This window comes from Spea bombifrons, chromosome 2, assembly GCF_027358695.1.
Source record: "Spea bombifrons isolate aSpeBom1 chromosome 2, aSpeBom1.2.pri, whole genome shotgun sequence".
NCBI classification, from domain to species: Eukaryota; Metazoa; Chordata; class Amphibia; order Anura; family Pelobatidae; genus Spea; species Spea bombifrons.
The window spans coordinates 37,869,608-37,883,240 of NC_071088.1; the positions used below are offsets into that span (position 1 = coordinate 37,869,608).

A 13,633-nucleotide genomic window follows, 5' to 3' on the forward strand; every position below is an offset into this window, starting at 1 on the left:
GGGTTAAAGTCAGCGGGCAAGTGCTCAGGCCCTAGCCGAGAAATAGTTCCAGAGGATTATGGTCAGGACCTGGCCAAGCAAAAGGAGTATGTGTGAACCTGGCTCCAGCGTTACAGGGATGGGATATAAAGGGGAAAACAGAAACCACATAACAATAAGTAAAACAGATGGATCTTTGCAACCCAGGTTTATGACATATAGTCAGGGCCGCCCTTTGGGGTGTGCGAGCTGTGGATCCCATCACCAAGGCTAGGGTCGTGCCGAGGCGGGTGCACGGGGGGCACAGCACCCAGGCGGCAGGGAGAGAAGGAGAGGGGCACAGAGTGGTGGCACATGAAAAAGTTTTCGGCATTTGAGGATGGCCCACAGATGCTGAATAGGGTTTAGGTCTGGATATATGCTTGGCCAATCCATCACCTTTACCTTTAGCTTCTTTAGCAATGCAGTGGTCGTCTTGGGGTCTTTATCATGTTGGAATACTGCCCTGCGGCCCAGTCGCCGAAGGGAGGGGATCATGCTCTGCTTCAGTATGTCACAGTACAAGTTGGAATTCATGGTTCCCTCAATGAACTGTAGCTCCCCAGTGCTGGCAGCACTTATGCAGGCCCAGACCATGACACTCCCACCACCATGCTTGACTGTAGGCAAGATATCCCCATATTTATTTATTTTTTGTGATCTCCGGGCATTTTTACATCATTCACCTCAACTGCAACATATATACCATAATAAAGATGAAATGTACAGTGAAAAAGAATAAACCACACCCTGTCTGATGTGTTATTCTTCAGCATGCTAACCCCCACCAAAATTTTAATTTGTTACCATGGGTATAATATAACATTGATTGACATGTTCTGTAATTTTACCTTTTGTCAAAAAAAAAACAAGACACCTATTCAATACATTTGTACAGTTTGTTCCAAAGTCCTATGCGTGGCTATAAATCTATCTTGGAATGAATCAGCAAAGATCCCCGGAGGAGGGATGCAGACATCATCATATTTGGTGGAGATGCAATCCCAAATGCTGCTACACTTCAGAAGAAAATTGTGGGTGGTAGTTGAAGATTGTCAACATAATCAGTTATAGAGGTTTGAAGGGAAGTCGGTGTATTTCTGGTCCGATCAGGGAATTTAAGCTGGACCTTGTTATCCATGTAAGCACAACTTATTTGTGGTACAGTTATGGAATATTAGTTTTTTCCCTATGTTCCCTCTTTAAAAGGTTCCATTGATGAGCCAGGTCTATATGATAACAGATTTATATGTGCTAACCTTTCCTTGAAACAATGTGGCTATATTTACGTCTCTTCCTGGTATTTTTATGATTTTATATGGATATTTATTTAGGGAGATTGTCACCAAGCACCTTTTAGCGAAGTTATTAGCATTTAGTTAGTACTGGTGGGATCATGTGGTTTTCAAAAAAGATAGAATTTCTCTCGATTGCAGACTGCCTTTAAATATACAAGCATCGATGAAGTGAACATTAACTCTTATTTTATCTGTTGTGACAATACATACATCTATATATATATAAATATATATGAAAAAGCTTGTACAGGTCACTTAAAAACACATAGTTCCTTTTATTTAGATATATCTATCTATATTTAAATAAAGAATTTACCACTGAGATCTCTTTAGAAATTAAATAGTTTCTATTAAACATACTCTATCTTCAATGTTTTGCGGCACCACACCTATAAAACAGATGTGCTCCACATATCCAAAGCCCATGCACAACCATCAATCTGTGCTTCTGGGGCAGTGATATCGCCCCAAACTAACATTTTTTACAAGTCAAATTATGGCCCCTAAACATCATAAATTAGACTCAATTGAATACTCTAATAGTGGCCTAGGCTTTCGCAGCAAGGTAGACGATCACTGTGTTTTCTCTGATGCGTTCCACTCAGACTCCTGTTTTGATGAATGCAGAGACTCCTTACTCACAGAAAGTATTTCCCGAAGCTCCTTGTTTTCTAGCTGTACAAAGATATAAAATATAAACATAAAATTTAGGAATGGGATGAAACATACAATGTTGTAAACACAGTCATAAGCTTTTGTTTTCTTTTACCTCTAATTGAGCAAGTCTCTCTCGAATCGTATAGGCTTGGTCTTCATCCACCTCTACGGCTTTTCTCATTACTTCCCCCATCGCACAGATTCTGTCAATCTGACCCTCTATTTCCTGTACAAAAATAAATGGTGCTTTTGGTATACAACACAGAAAAGCTATAAGTTGTAAAACCAGCAAACTGTTTCAACTGGCCGTTTAGTACATAAGCCCCAAATGTAAATTTGTGCTACTCCAAATCCATATTTTTAACCCAAAAAACAGGAGGGATGCTACTTATATAGAGGAAATGGGGGGGGGTCATCTTGAGTATAAAACTAGTAAGCAACAGCTTTTGTGTTGACCCATTAATACTATAGCAATATACATGAATAATCAACAGTATCAGGATTTAAAACAACAATTTAAAGGATTCCAGCTGGTACTAGTCATAACACTTCCAGATTTCAATTGTTATTAAAATTGCTGGGATTTTACACATCACTACTCCTTTTGTTAAAATAAAAAATAAAAATAATTGCTATAAAACATTTTTTTTATACGTTTTTATTTATCCAGATAGGGACATTCTGCTTAGAATACCCTTTTAGTTTTCATGTGTGCAGTAAATTCCAGATATGTAAATAGATATGAACATTATGTGCACTGTAATTGTGTTCTTGTACATTTATTTTTATCTGTTGTAGGCTAGTACAACAAAACATTAGACAGTGTTTAATACAGCTTTAAATAATAAATGTAAAATTGTAAAAAGATCTTGTCTGGCACTGAAGCGGTTAAGCATTTGGGCTTCTAGATAATCCTAAGGACTTGTTTTACAGTAGTTGGCCCTCTAGCTGCAGAGATCTGTGTTTATAGAGAATCTCTACAAACTGATAAGCGCAAACACCCCAGACATTGCACAGATGCTTGCGTTGAACTGTTACCATGATACTTCTTAGAGTTCAGAGACAGCATCTGTAATTATAGCGGAATACAGGAAACCTAAAAGGCAGATAATCACTGCAAATATTATTGTATAGGCTTTCATCTACAATCAAGGAATCTGCTTGAAATTAACTATTCAGATATGTTTTAATTACAAAACACAAAGCGGATACATCATTAGGTAAACAGCACTGATCAATGTAAAGGTATAGTTTAATGTCCAGAAGAAACCCTTTAATGAAGAATAAAAAGTTTTCTTCAAAATGAAGGGGGGAAAAAACCCAATAAAAACATAGAAGCTACAGCCCGTAGCCTTTCTACTCCATGGTCTGCCATTTCTTGCCTCTGATTGGATGCTAATCAATGGCAGGAAAACACTCCCATCAAAATCAACGGGTTTCAACAGACCCCCACCCGCAGCATTCACCAAACCAGCACTGTATCTGACCAGCAGTAAATACCGTATTTGCTCGATTATAAGACGACCCCCCAAAGTTTGAATACTAATTTAGAAAAAGCCTGAATATAAAAGACTACCCTTTAAGAAAAGTTTTACTAGTAAATATTAATTCACATGTAAACTATGTTTCATAGTTAATAAAAACTATGAGTGAAAAAAATGCATTTTTTGTTTTTATTTCCGTTTATTTGCCAACCTGACCCCAGTTATGCACATCTGCCCCCCAGATATGCCACTCTGCCCCTGAGAGAGTTGTGGTTTCCACTTGCTCGAGTCTCTAATTGCTAGTGTTGACCCACTCTTTTTGGGTATATTTGTTCCATGCAGAAAGTCTGGTTTGCGACTATACCTAAGATTGTTAACAACACTGTGCAAGACTGCAGAATATACAGTATGTAGATGCTGGCGATCTGTAACACAGATCAGCATTCATCCAACAGGAAGTGAGTATGGTAGACACTCTACCATATGATCCTTTTGGTGCAACCCCATTTCTGGTTGAAATAGATTAGATAGAAATATATTTTTTAGATTCATTGGCAAAAGAAGAAGAATAAGGATGGGTAAACAGGATTTCAGTGTGAAACAAATAGGACATAACGGACAATGCATCGCAAAACAGTTTGGACTTACAGAAACAAAGGTTGAGGAAGGCCCTGTTCCAAATCAAGTGCTGGGTGTCCGGACATGTACAACCACTGGTAGCATGAATATTTTCCTCATGTGGCTGATTTTATGATTGATAAAAGTGGTATCCTATCATGTTTTCTGCACAGATACCATTTAAACACGGACTGATCTCTTCAAACATCAGAGTTTCACACTCTTTATGGTGGATGCAGGAAATGTAGAAATAACTTACATTTAAAAAATAAATAAAAAGGTATTGGGCATGTCCGTTCCCTTAAGACCAATGATACTTTCAGAGTTCCTTTACATGTTTACCAATTTGCTGGAAGAAAACTCCTCTCATACGCTTCCTAACGTAACAATCGGAAAGCACTACCAATGTGATGGCATACAAGACTTACAGTAGAATAGATTTCATGAGCTTCCAGAACTGGCTCCGTCGGCGTAGGCTTCTTGTTGGCTATTAATTGCAGCATTTGCCTCCTGTACTTGCTCATAATAAGCTCCAAAGCATACTGATGCTCTTCCAAAGACAGCCACAACTCTGCAATAAATAAGTTACATTGGGCATTGACACATTTGGTTTGGATATAGGAGCCAGTTTTTTTTTTTCTTCAATCATGTTTTTATTTTCAGATGATATTTAAAGTTTCAGTCATATCTCCCCTATTCTCAAATTCACAAGTCCTCTTAACATAAAGGGCAGCTGCCAAAGGAGGCCTCTGCAGGCAACCAATGGAGTCGCTCTCACGGACCTTTAACTCCTGGAACCTCCCAAGACCAAGTTCCGTCATCAGGAGTTAAAGGTCTGCACGAGTGACTTTATTGGTCGCTCATATGGACCTTTAACTCCTGAAGCGGGGAGACCAGTAGTCTCCCTAGGCAGAGTTTCTCCATCAGGAGTTAAAGGTCTGTACGAGCGACTCGTTTGGTTGCTGGCAGGGAGCTCCTCTGTCTGAGGAGCTCCCTGACGGTGGCCAATAGAGTCGCTCGCACGGACCATTTACTACTGGAACCTCCCCAGGCCCAGTTTTGGCATCAGGAGTAGAAGGTCTTTACAAGCGATTCTATTGGTCGCCAGCAGGGGGCTCGTCTGACAGGATACAGGATATACAGAATTACTTCATGTTAAAAATAAAAGCAAACATTAAAACATTTACTTTTTTTTTTCCACATCCCTAAAATTACTTTCTCTGTTGTCGATAACAGATAATAACGATTTGCTACAATTTTTATCCCAATTACAACCTGTACCTTTGTTTTCTTGTTGTAGGTCCCTGATTTGTGTGTTTTCCTGACATAAGAGCACATGAGGTTTGTACTTAGTGGTGTCCTTTAATTCTGCAAAGTCTTCCTGACACTTCAACACAAAAAAATAAATCAATAAAATTCAGCAAAAGTACAGTATGACTAGGATCACGAAAACATGTCGGTTTATGCAACCATACCAGCTTCTTTAATATCACAAAGGAATTTCGATTCCCCACCTTGTAAATGATAACAAACACATTACAGGGAGAAATACTACATACAGTTAGATGCCAGATGACAAGCCTTATATGTATACAGTCCTACGTTTCTCTTAACATACACATCAATGCAAGCTTATTTTTCTATCAGTGGAAAAACCAGAACGGTACATTAAGCAGACCAGCTATGTGCTTAACAATAATTTAACTTATATCTGCCCAGACAGGCATCTTTGCGTGAACAGATGTAGACTCCATGCCCCTGCTATAAAAAAAAAAAGATTAATGTACCTTCTCTGGCAGCGCCGCTCCAACCTCCTTCATGGTTTCCACGCGTTTCTTAAGAGCGCTTGATTGGTCAATTAGAGACTCTGCAGCATTGTCGTGGTCTTTCAGCCTCTCCAACAGCGTTTTGGCATCTTGAAGAATCTTGTCTATGGTGCAAGTCATGGCTACTAAAAACAGATTGGTAACATCACAATAAAATATTCACAAACTGTGACAACGTGGGGAAGAAAATTAACATTCATAGTGAATGTCACTATACACATAAATAGAAATGAGATTACAATTAACAGAAATTACAATTAACAGAAACTAAACTGACTGCTTCACTGTATCCTTCAACAGCTGAAAAAATGTTAATAGATTTTTTTTTTAGCACCATGTGACATGCAATGTACTTACACAGAGGGCTATGTATAATCTAAAAGCATAAACAAGCCACAAGGATCCTATTAAATCTAAAAGCAAGTTTCCTCACAGCACACATCTGATAAATAAGCACCATACAACATAATCAAAAAAGGTGTATATAAAATAACTTTAGAAGAAAGGCTCTACAGAGAGAAGTAGCAGAAAATATAAACTTATTAAGTACTTATAGACATATACCGGTATGTCCACCATGATTGGTATGTACCATGATTATGTACACCCTTCAGCTCCCATATATGATTAGCTGGCCACAGACACCCAGCACCCTAACGCAAAAACACTGTTGTATAACCTCCCCACAGTGTTCACGAGTGAGTACTACATGACATGTGGCCGACGTAACGTTAAATTAACGAGAACCTGCGTCTCGTCAGACATACAGTAGGGCAGTTTATTTATGCCTGGCGCAGCTCCTTATAACGTCTGAAAGCAAACCGCCCTCACCTCAGTCTGTTACCTGTCAATGCCTTACCTATCCCACACAACAAGCCAGGACCCGCACTTCCGCCTCTTCCAACCGGAAGCCAGCAACGTAAATATCTTTACCCTGAGCTGTCTTCTCTGATTGGTTAAAGCGAACAGCGCGGCGTCGCGTAGGGGGCGAATCTTAAAGGCACAGTCTATTTTACTTCTTTAGCTGAACTTTTCGTTCTCAATAGGCGCCAAGGGAAATCCGGCGCAGGTGTCTTTCCGCATGACCGCACGTACATGTGTGTCTCAGGCAAGACGGATTGCCGAGCGGGTTGTTGGTTTACATTACGAGAATCCATACTTCAGATATTTCAATCGGGCAAATAAGGACACTGTTCTTTTAGGGCGTGTGGTTAAGGGCGTGGCTTTCAATACTTTTAATGAGACTGTGACGTAGCAGAGCTAAATAAAGTAGCAAGTTAGAATATGAAGAAATATCTTGTTACGTATTGATTCCGCGCTACATACAGACATAGAACTTGATAGCAGCTGATAACCTTTACAGTCAGGGCTGGACTGGGACTGAAAAGCAGCCCTGGAAAAATTTGGAGACCAGCCCCATATAGTTTATCTCACGGTGAAGCTCTTATACCCACACGCACCCCTTATACACACCCGAGTCACACTATGTGCCATTCTTTTTATCTCATTATTTGTATTAAAATGCCAGAAAGCAAAAGTGTTAAAAGGCCCTAATAAATGAAATACATTACACAGAATGGGATCAAAACATTTACTACTGCGAACATTTTTAGATGAAAGAGTTCCATTTTATTCAGTGGAACAAAACACTGATCACATTATTCTTCACGATATTCTGGTAAGAAACTTTTATTTCTTTATTAATTCATGTAGACTATTTTTTTCCATATTTAATAAAAGCTATGATTGAGACATGTTTGGTTTTTATTTCCTTTCATTTGACAACCTACCCCCGAGTTATGCACCTCTGCCCCCAGGCTTGCTACTCTGCCCCCTGATATGCCTTCTAACCCCCTATATGCCACTCTGCCTCCAGAAATGCCTTATACCCCCTATATGCCACTCTGTCCCATGATATGCCTTCTAACCCCCTATATGCCACTCTGCCATATAGGGGGTTAAAAGGCATATCATGGGACAGAGTGGCATATAGTGGGCATAAGGCATTCATGGAGGCAGAGTGGCATGAAGGGGGTTAAAAGGCATATCATGGGGCACTCTGCCTCCAGAAAAGCCTTATGCCCCCTATATGCCACTCTGCCTCCCTGATATGCTTTATACCCTCCTATATGCCACTCTGCCCCATAATATGCCTTTTAATCCCCTATATGCCACTCTACCTCCAGAAATGCCTTTTACTCCCTATGTCACTCTGCCTCCAGAAATGCCTTATACCCCCCATATGCCACTCTGCCTCCCTGATATGCCTCAACCCTCCTATATGCCCCTCTGCCCCGTGATATGCCTTTTAACCCCCTTTTTGCCACTCCACCTCCAGATATGCCTTTTGACCCCCTATATGTCACTCTGCATCCAGAAATGCCTTATACCCTATATGCCACTCTGTCCCATGATATGCCTTCTAACCTCCTATATGCCACTCTGCCATATAGGGGGTTAAAAGGCATATCATGGGACAGAGTGGCATATAGGGGGTATAAGGCATTTCTGGAGGCAGAGTGGCATAAAGGGGGTCAAAAGGCATTTCATGGGGCACTCTGCCTCCAGAAAAGCCTTATACCCCCTATATGCCACTCTGTCCCATGATATGCCTTCTAACCCCCTATATGCCACTCTGCCATATAGGGGGTTAAAAGGCATATCATGGGACAGAGTGGCATATAGTGGGCATAAGGCATTCATGGAGGCAGAGTGGCATGAAGGGGGTTAAAAGGCATATCATGGGGGACTCTGCCTCCAGAAAAGCCTTATGCCCCCTATATGCCACTCTGCCTCCCTGATATGCTTTATACCCTCCTATATGCCACTCTGCCGCATAATATGCCTTTTAATCCCCTATATGCCACTCTACCTCCAGAAATGCCTTTTACTCCCTATGTCACTCTGCCTCCAGAAATGCCTTATACCCCCCATATGCCACTCTGCCTCCCTGATATGCCTCAACCCTCCTATATGCCCCTCTGCCCCGTGATATGCCTTTTAACCCCCTTTTTGCCACTCCACCTCCAGATATGCCTTTTGACCCCCTATATGTCACTCTGCATCCAGAAATGCCTTATACCCTATATGCCACTCTGTCCCATGATATGCCTTCTAACCTCCTATATGCCACTCTGCCATATAGGGGGTTAAAAGGCATATCATGGGACAGAGTGGCATATAGGGGTTATAAGGCATTTCTGGAGGCAGAGTGGCATAAAGGGGGTTAAAAGGCATTTCATGGGGCACTCTGCCTCCAGAAAAGCCTTATACCCCCTATATGCCACTCTGTCCCATGATATGCCTTCTAACCCCCTATATGCCACTCTGCCATATAGGGGGTTAAAAGGCATATCATGGGACAGAGTGGCATATAGTGGGCATAAAGCATTCATGGAGGCAGAGTGGCATGAAGGGGGTTAAAAGGCATATCATGGGGCACTCTGCCTCCAGAAAAGCCTTATGCCCCCTATATGCCACTCTGCCTCCCTGATATGCTTTATACCCTCCTATATGCCACTCTGCCCCATAATATGCCTTTTAATCCCCTATATGCCACTCTACCTCCAGAAATGCCTTTTACTCCCTATGTCACTCTGCCTCCAGAAATGCCTTATACCCCCCATATGCCACTCTGCCTCCCTGATATGCCTCAACCCTCCTATATGCCCCTCTGCCCCGTGATATGCCTTTTAACCCCCTTTTTGCCACTCCACCTCCAGATATGCCTTTTGACCCCCTATATGTCACTCTGCATCCAGAAATGCCTTATACCCTATATGCCACTCTGTCCCATGATATGCCTTCTAACCTCCTATATGCCACTCTGCCATATAGGGGGTTAAAAGGCATATCATGGGACAGAGTGGCATATAGGGGGGTATAAGGCATTTCTGGAGGCAGAGTGGCATAAAGGGGGTTAAAAGGCATTTCATGGGGCACTCTGCCTCCAGAAAAGCCTTATGCCCCCTATATGCCACTCTGCCTCCCCAATATGCTTTATACCCTCCTATATGCCCCTCTGCCCCATGACATCCCTTTTAACTCCCATTATGCCACTATGCCTCCAGATATGCCGTTGACCCCCTATATGTCACTCTGCATCCAGAAATGCCTTATACCCCTATATGCCACTCTGGCATATAGGGGGTTAAAAGGCATATCATGGGACAGAGTGGCATATAGGGGGGTATAAGGCATTTCTGGAGGCAGAGTGGCATAAAGGGGGTGAAAAGGCATATCATGGGGCACTCTGCCTCCAGAAAAGCCTTATACCCCCATATATGCCACTCTGCCTCCCTGATATGCCTCAACCCTCCTATATGCCACTCTGTCCCATGATATGCCTTCTAACCCCCTATATGCCAGAGTTGCATATAGGGGTATAAGGCATTTCTGGAGGCAGAGTGGCATGAAGGGGGTTAAAAGGCATTTCATGGGGCACTCTGCCTCCAGAAAAGCCTTATGCCCCCTATATGCCACTCTGCCTCCCCGATATGCTTTATACCCTCCTATATGTTCCTCTGCCCCATGATATACCTTTTAACCCCCTTTATGCCACTCTGCCTCCAGATATGCCTTTTGACCCCCTATATGTCACTCTGCATCCAGAAATGCCTTATACCCCTATATGCAACTCTGGCATATAGGGGGTTAAAAGGCATATCATGGGACAGAGTGGCATATAGGGGGGTATAAGGCATTTCTGGAGGCAGAGTGGCATATAGGGGGACACACTTACATACACACACATGCCGATTTTTTTTGTTTTTAACAAATACAAAAAACATACAGTACAAAAAAATACATTATTTTACTCACCTTCTACTTCTCTTGACTTCCTGGTAGCTCCACACTGTTCTCCTCTATGCTGACAGGATGCCACTGACCTGACATCCGGTGCTGCAGCAGTCTGAGCGCGAGGGGGCGGAGCTTCCACCTCACGCTGCTCCCATCACTATGCAGCCATCAGACTGCTGGGAATGTAATCTGAACGGCCGGTGCGTGCTGATGCCGCCGGCCGGAGCTACTTTAACACTTTTTTTTTTTTTATTTATATGGTAAACTGGATCGGCTTGCCATATAAAGTAAAAAAAAAAGTATTAAAGCAGAGGCGGCCGGCGGCATCAGCACGCACCGGCCGTTCAGATTACATTCCCAGCAATCTGACGGCCGCATAGTGATGGGAGCAGCGTGAGGGGTGAAAGGTCAGTGCGAGGGGGCGGCGCTTTCACCCCTCACACTGCTCCCATCACTAGACGGCCATCGCATACGGCTGCTGGGTGCTGATGCCGGCCGGCCGCATCAGCACCCAGCGGCCGCTTTGATTAAATTTCGGGCAGCCTGGGGGGCAGCTCAGCGGCTGTCTTCATGGCCGCCCAGCCCACGGACCTTCCGGCCCACCGGGAAATTTCCCGGTATCCCGGTGGGCCAGTCCGGCCCTGTTTACAGTCTGCCCATTTTATTCAAACCTTGTTTGGCCATTGGTCACTAGTTTATCAAAGAGATGCTCTCCAGAGATGCTTTGCCCTGCCAAGTTATTATGCCAAGCACTGGCATGACGGGGCACCCTAGCAGAGCTTTGCAGCCAACATATGGACTTTAATGCCACATGATCTATTTACTGCCAGTCAGCCCCAGGTCTGGCTCTGCGGGTATGGTAGGGCTTTTCTGACACTTATTGGCTGCTTCAAGACAGCAACAAAGAGTGCTGCTTTGCAGTGATCAATGACAAGGAAGTCTTCCTTGCCAGTGAATATGCCAAGGAACATCATTGGATGTTGCTCTCGGGGAGAGACGGAAGCGATCACACATGTCCCCTACATATTTTTTTGTGTTACTCAATGCCTTGTTTTGCTGGCATCAGTGATTCTGATCCTTTAAAAATTAATTGGCCCTTTTAAATATATGTTTAAATATTTGTGGTTCTGAAAGAATGATATATGTAGATACAATATGACATCCTGTAGGTTACCTTGGATTAGTCCCTATTCCTGAAAAGCAAGGATCCCAGGTTCTGATCAGAGGCATATGCATTTCCAAGAGCAGGCCCTAATGTTTGTCTCTCAGTTTCATTTATAGTTGCCAAATTAAAAAAGAACTATCGCAGCCACTCATCGATATGGCATGCTGTTTTACATTATGCTATCACACTCACAAAACGTTTGCTCTCCAGTAACAAAGAGATTAAATACATACACAGGCAGTTTTCACTCCAGCATTGAAAAGGTTAACTACACATGTTGTGTACTCCAGGATTAACTACACCTTCCAACAGTGAAACATAATAACAGTGTGTAGTTAACCTGTTTAGTGTTGGGAGAGTTTTGCTCTCATCATTTCATTTTTGCCATTCAGGAGCACACTATGAAGCGCATGAGATTACACACACAGGTGTATATATTACGGTATATATATATATATATATATATATGTGTGTTAGACATGCATTTTGAACTGCATAATATGTACCTTTGCTCGATTATAAGACGACTCTGATTATAAGACGACCCCCCAAAATCTGAATATTAATCTAGGAAAAAAACAAAAAGCTGCAGCGGAAGTTGTCTACGCGAATCGCGTAGAGCTCTATACGCTGCCCGGTCTAAGCACTGGGGACTCAGAAGCACCGGTAAGTTGGGGGGGGGGAATAACACAGAAGGATCCAGGTCCCCTGCATCTGAGTCCCCGGTGCTTAGTCCGAGCGGCGTGTAGAGCTCTAAGCTCTACACGCCGCCCAGACTAAGCACCGGGGACTCAGATGCACCGGTAAGTTGGGGGGGGGCATAACACAGGAGGATCCAGGCCCCCTGCATCGCTGCGGGGGATCTGGATCTTAGTCTCATAGTCAGACCTATTTGAGGTCTGATTATAAGACGACCCCGATTATAAGACGAGGGGTATTTTTCAGAGCATTTGCTCTGGAAAAAACCTTGTCTTATAATCGAGCAAATACGGTACTTATCTCTTTGAAGTAGAGACCATGACTGAAATATGATTTCAAAATAACAGCTGAACTGGCAGTTTTCATTCTTTAAAATTAGCCCCTGCTGCCAATACATTTTGTATTGAAGAAATTGTACCCTATACAAGCATTTCCTTGGGCCCCGCTCCATGCTACTAGCATGCAATCACTCCCTCCTCTCCTGCACCCAAAAATAATATTTGCCACTCGGACCGCAGATTAGGGGAAGACTATGAGAGTCAGAGCAGTCTTCCCTCCTTCTGACCCTACCGTGACGTTGAGAAGTCCTCTCCCCATAATCATCCCCTTAGTCCCTTTGTCCCCCCCCATTCACTAAACCACACCTCTCTTTTACTTACTCCCTGTTGTTCAGGTATAGAACAAATAAACAACATAAAACAGCACTTGCATGTATAGATCAACTGAATAAGACATACAAACCCTATATTTGCAGGTATACATAAATAATGTATGGAAACATAGCATAGCAGGTATACATCAACACATTAACATACAAACCCAGCTTTTCATGTATTGAACAACTGAAATTCACATTTGAACTCAGCATTGATCAACAGAATAACACACAAACCCAGCTTTGCAGGTATAGATCAATTGGAATTCACATAAAAACTCAGCATTAAAGCTATAGATAAAAACCCTTAAATTACAGGAATATATCACAGGTTCCACCCCAAAGCCAGCCCTGGCATCCACACTGCCCACATAGAACCTGACCAGCACCCAGAGAACACACATAGGACTTGC

General features: G+C 42.6%; 1 protein-coding gene across 4 annotated transcripts; it reads right to left on the reverse strand.

Annotated features, from left to right (window-relative positions):
- Positions 1-1,558: 1,558 nt before the first annotated feature.
- SIKE1 (suppressor of IKBKE 1) lies at positions 1,559-6,805 on the reverse strand. Of its 4 annotated transcripts, none has more exons than XM_053457575.1 (6): positions 6,761-6,805; positions 5,863-6,026; positions 5,357-5,462; positions 4,504-4,646; positions 2,086-2,199; positions 1,559-1,991 (listed from the first exon to the last, which is right to left on the reverse strand). In XM_053457575.1, the coding sequence occupies exons 2-6, from the start codon at positions 6,019-6,021 to the stop codon at positions 1,890-1,892; spliced, it is 624 nt and encodes a 207-aa protein (XP_053313550.1). In that variant the 5' UTR covers positions 6,022-6,026; positions 6,761-6,805; the 3' UTR covers positions 1,559-1,889. The 4 variants fall into 4 exon arrangements, with proteins under 4 accessions (XP_053313550.1, XP_053313552.1, XP_053313551.1 ...); XM_053457577.1 differs by having other exon boundaries at positions 5,863-6,023; positions 6,761-6,797; XM_053457576.1 differs by having other exon boundaries at positions 6,746-6,779.
- Positions 6,806-13,633: the final 6,828 nt, after the last annotated feature.